The sequence below is a fragment of the Chaetodon auriga genome, chromosome 12, assembly GCF_051107435.1.
Source record: "Chaetodon auriga isolate fChaAug3 chromosome 12, fChaAug3.hap1, whole genome shotgun sequence".
Classification (NCBI taxonomy): domain Eukaryota; kingdom Metazoa; phylum Chordata; class Actinopteri; order Chaetodontiformes; family Chaetodontidae; genus Chaetodon; species Chaetodon auriga.
Window position 1 is genome coordinate 2,559,729 of NC_135085.1, and position 5,592 is coordinate 2,565,320.

The window sequence follows — 5,592 nt, forward strand, 5'->3', positions numbered from 1 at the left end:
GGATCCCAAGGGTCCCAATTTGAGTGCACTGCAGCAAGACAACGTCAAAAACAGTGAGGCTTTTCGAAATCATTGCAAATTGTTCCCATTTTTACCACCTTGACACGTTTGATTACCACTTCATCAGATAAAATTCACTTCATTTCCGGCAACATCCCCATTTACTGGAGTTTGTTCAGTAGACCACGTGATCTTAAAATGTGGGGATAAAATAACCACCAAAGTTGAATTTAAACTTGTGTGCAATGGAGCCTCGCATTCTGTCTGCACAATGCTGCAAAGACCTCATCACATCAACATTCAGAGATTTGACTGTATACTTTCAAAGCAATAATATATTTACGCTTCTTTCTGTGGTTATAGCCTCATGAGGTGTCCATAAAGACAGTGAAGAGACGGTAGAGCGTGTGTTAAAGATAAAGAAATGACTATTGAATGGCAAATCATTTTCCACACTGACCCGGTCAGTCATGCTAAAGACGTCCCAGTGTGCAGGGACTCATCCCAGACCGGTACTAAATCCTCTGAATCTCTTTCACTCATTCAATTGGGATTAATGGCTCCATGAAGGCATATGAGTTTCAACCACTGTCACATATTTCCGTGCCACATTTCTTTGACCTTGATGGGAGACTGTGATTTATGCTGATGGAAGCTGCTTTTTATTCTCATGCTGGATGCAGTGCGGGTTCCGTCAGGGTCCTGTCAGTGTTTGGTGTTGTGTTCAGCACCTGGTTGGTGCCAGGATTGCGTGTCTTGTTTGAGGCATGCGGGCTTCCAAGATACAGCTTCATTATGTAGACAGCAGCACAAGCCTCATTTATAACACGAGATGTTGCATTGACTGACGATAGGGTCGCAAATGGCGTTCTTCCCACGGCCACGGCCCGTGTTGCAGCTTTCTATCGCACCACCACACACGCGGTGCGCGCGCACCCAGCCTGCCCCTGCGAAAGGTCCGTTTACTCTGCAGAACAAAGTGAGCCCTTTCACAGAATGGTCTGAATAGATGCATACTTATAGACCCCAGACCGGTGGGCAGTCTCTTTTCGGTACCAAGGAGCGTTAATGTGTCGCGTGAGGTGTCAGAGAGGCGCGCGCTCCGGGGCCCACCACTGTGCTTTTATTTGTCAACCAGTTCTCCCAATCAAAACCTCTCTGGCTGGCACAAGTGGCGCATCGACCACTCTACTGGTGCATGTATTTATGGCAACAGCGCTGCCCACTTACTGCTTAATGAATGACCGAGCTGAGGGCTCTTCTACAGATCAGACGGACTGGTTTTATGTCCCTCAGGCTGGAGAGGAAGAGCAGCCACTCTGCACAATATGCTGCACTGCTTTATGTTTAAAACGTAATATTTGTTTCCTTTTAAGAAAATCCCATACAATGTTTTTTTTCCCCCTTTACATCAGTGCTTTCAATATGCAAAAGATCACAAAACTGCCCGAGTGTGGAGGCTAAAACAACAACATATGGATCAAAATATTTTCATAAATACTTTTTTCATTTTCATTTAGATTTGACATAAACATATATAGCATAATATAGGTTATATAACAGCAACAACAACATATTTTATCGTATATGTATATATGTATATTAGTGTTATTGTTATTGTTTTTATTTTTATTTGTATTCTTATTCTTATTATTACTACTGTTATTTCATATGCTGAAACTGTGGTTATCGTACTACACAGCACACATAGATTGAGGGAGTCCAGGTTTTGAGCCAATTTGTTCTCTATGTTAATATTTATGGTGACACTGAAATGAAAGTTTGTTAGCCACACGTGTTGCTGTAATCAGAGGGAATACCAGCTTTAGTCCCATTAGACTGTCATGGTCTCCGTCCTCTGTTACAGGCATTTTACAGGTTGACCTGAGGGTTGACTGGGCATTGTAAATCTATTATTAATTAAGGTATACGAATAAAATAGCCTAAGTCCATCATAACTATTTTAATGTTATTTTATGTTCGAATTATTAGTGCAAAACTTAATCAATGTATCAAACCTTTTGCTTCATATAGTGGCTTTAACATTTCAATGAACATATCGTGCAATATTTTATCCTACAAGCCACCTGCGAAGGGAAACTGTGGAGTTATGTCCAAGTCTTCCAGTCGACAGTGTGTTTAACATAACCTATAACACACCTTGGGCATTTTGTAGATTGTACACATCCAGCTGCGAGGTCACTTTGGCTCGTTTTAGTCTAGAATACAGAGATTCGCAATAGAACAACTAGTAATAGTAGTAAGAGTAACAGTACATTGTGTAGTATTTGGTCAAAAAAGCCAGACGGTATGAGAAATAGAATTTGATCCGTCTCTTCACTTCAGGGAAAAGCTTCATTTTAACCTGTCAGAGAAAACATTTTAGGAAATCTTAATGGACTGGTTTGTGAACAGTCTGGTGGAGGGGAGCAGCCGGTGTCAGCGCACAGTTGAGATGTTAGTGGAGGACAGGAGGCGTGGCGTTCTGGGGGATTATTTCGAGGTGCGCCTCGCGGACAGAGCTGTGATTGGTTGGCGCTCCTGGCAAACGGCACGCGACTATGGATGTCGCTATAAAGAACTCTCGCGTGCCGGCTCTTCAACTAAAACTAACTGTTGACCGTGAGCAGCTAGCAGAGCGCAGAATTCACAAAAGAAACAAGGTGTCATCGCTACCGCAGCAACAGGAGAAGAAAGACGCAGCGCAGACAAAGATGGACAGTGTGCTGGACCCTTTCTCCGGACTCGACTCTTTCTCTTCCCCTCCTTACTTCGACGATGACGACTTTTTCACCGATCACTCCTCGAGGGACGGACAGTTGGACACTGATGACTTTTTGGATGACGACGTCGACTTCCTCACAAGTCATTTCCAAGACTATTACAGCAAAGACGGCGTCAGCAGAGCAGCGCCTCACGATGGAGACTACGACATCGGCAACTTGTCCTTCTCCTCCTCCTCCTCCACCTTCTCGTACGGCTGCGCCGACAGCACCTCGGACCTGTCTCCTCAGATGGACCGTCACGGCGGGCCGTTACTGAAGCGGAGGAGGCGGATGAGGTCTGAGATGGAGATGCAGCAGCTGAGGCAGGCGGCCAACGTCAGGGAACGACGGAGGATGCAGTCCATCAATGACGCATTCGAGGGGCTCCGCTCCCACATCCCGACCCTGCCCTACGAGAAAAGACTCTCCAAAGTGGACACTCTGCGGCTCGCCATTGGCTACATCAATTTCCTCGCCGAGCTCGTGCAGTCTGATCTGCCCATTAGAAACTCCAGCAGCGAGACGCACGCGCAACCCAAGAAGGTCATTATCTGCCACAGAGGAACAAGTAGGTCCAACTTCACACCATAGCTCTCTTTCTCTTTTTCAGAAGTGATGCATGAGTCATGGCGAGGCTTGGTGAAAAAGATGGAGGCTGAAGTATCCACAGTTTGAGCATTTCGCATAAACTCTCTCTTTTAAAGAACTGTCTGTCTAAGCACAAAGGAGATTTGACGCGTACAATAACTTGGAGCCTGCGTAGTTTTAGTGTGTCGAAAAGAAATATTATCAATCTGACACTATCTCACTGTCTTGTTACTTTTTTTAGGATCTCCCTCCCCCAGCGACCCGGACTACGGCCTGCCTCCCTTGGCCGGTCACTCTCTGTCCTGGTCGGATGAAAAGCAGCTCCGGGAGCAGAACATCATCCGCACCGCCAAGGTCTGGACACCAGAAGACCCTCGAAAGCTGCACAACAAACCGGGCCTCACAGACATTGAAAACGAGCCTCCTTTCGGCCTTGTGGCCTAAACAAAAACACCGGAGTCCCTCTGACTCATCCTGTAAAACGCACATTGTAAATGTGAAGAAAGTGGATTATGTTAATGTCTGTTAATGTGCAATTGAAGGCGCATTGTAAAAATGTGAACACCATGTGGGCTTCCTGTACAGTTCCCGATAGTATGTTCAATGTTGTAAATAGTTTTATCACGTTGATAATTTTATTTTTGTAATTCAGCAACTGGCAATCATGTATTTATTTTGTTTACAAAAGTGATAATTTATGTTTAATTTAATTGTAACGAATAAAATACAAAATATTTTGTACGATGATTTATATTTATATTCACTCTGCGAATTAAAGCACTTACTGATCAAAAAAGACAATTTCTTTTTTATTCTCTCTCTCTCTCTCTCTCTCTCTCTCTCTCTCTCTCTCTCTCTCTCTCTCTGTATATATGTAACCTGGTAAAATAGGAATGCAAGACAAAAGCTTGAGAAATTAGTCTTTCGAACAACTGTTGATCTTGAGGTTTTATTTTGAAACTCCATGCGCAAGGTTCACTTAAACTGGATTTTTTCCAGTAAGAGCTCAGGACCACTTTGTTAAACGAACAATTAGTGTTATTGATGGAGATGGTGGAGAAAGGTTTCCCACTCTGAAGCTAAACATGATACTGACTTCCACAAGTAGCATTTCTGTTTCTTCTTTTGACAAACGCTGCTTATCGCATCGTTTGTCATCTGCTTATTTGATCACCAGGTCTTTAATATTATCATGAGGAGATCAGATCCACATCTGTTTTGGTTTGACATCAGTGCAAGTGTTGGACCTTCAAATAATTACTATCCATGAAATACACATATGATTGCAGTCAGATGAATGAGTGAAGCATCTTATTATGCCTCATATTAACATAATATTATCATAGTGAGTACACGCATGGTACTGACAGGCGCAGCCCAGGCAGCCATTGAATAGATCGACTTTTAACTAAAAGGCTGATTGAGTGAGAATTACAAGGGGAAGCTGACAGTTAACCTAACCTAACAGAGCCCAATATTGTGACATAAATATGCAAATGGTATGCTAATGAGAAGAGACTGTATACCCACAACAGCTGAAGGTGTTTAAAGCGCACGCAGGCGTGCGGCAGTATGGTGGGAGGCTGTTGAATGCTGCTCTGTGCTGCCAGGTGCTGCCGGGACAGATTTTCCCGTGGTAGCGGCATCCCTCCAACATGTGTCCCCATGGCCTCCTCTGCGGCCGCCCCCACACCACCAACACACTGCCGCATATATGAACCATGCCGGCCCCAAAGCTACAAACACGAGGCTGAGGCGACATGCAAAGCACAGCTGCGAAGCCGTTTTTAGGACTGTTAAAGTTTGGATTTTAAAAACCTCCAGCGTAACAGGTGGGTTATCCTATGTTTGTATTTATCAGAAGTAGATGATTCTTACATTTCTAACTTTCTTTTTTTTTCTTTTTTTTTTTAACTTTCTTTCTTCTTTTTTTTTTTGTATCAGCCAAAGGTCTTTTCAGATGTTTCATTTTCTTAGGTTGCCACATATTTCTGCGTTTTAACCTCACTTATTTGAAGGTCAGGGAGCTCCAGACTCTCTCTCTCGCTCTCTCTCTCTCTCTCTCTCTCTCTCTCTCTCTCTCTCTCTCTCTCTCTCTCTCTCTCTCTCTCCCTCTCTCTCTCTCTCCTCAGCAGACTTGCCGGGTTCTCTGTGAGTCCGTCCGCTCCTCATTATCAGCGCGACAGGAGCATGTAATCCCATTACAGCCATTAGAAAGTCAAATGTTAGCGAGTCAATG

General features: G+C 44.0%; 1 protein-coding gene across 1 annotated transcript; it reads left to right on the forward strand.

Annotated features, from left to right (window-relative positions):
* The first annotated feature begins 2,714 nt into the window (after window positions 1-2,714).
* ptf1a (pancreas associated transcription factor 1a) lies at window positions 2,715-4,043 on the forward strand. The gene is made up of 2 exons (XM_076745838.1): window positions 2,715-3,333; window positions 3,595-4,043. The coding sequence occupies exons 1-2, from the start codon at window positions 2,715-2,717 to the stop codon at window positions 3,795-3,797; spliced, it is 822 nt and encodes a 273-aa protein (XP_076601953.1). The 3' UTR covers window positions 3,798-4,043.
* The last annotated feature ends 1,549 nt before the right edge of the window (window positions 4,044-5,592 follow it).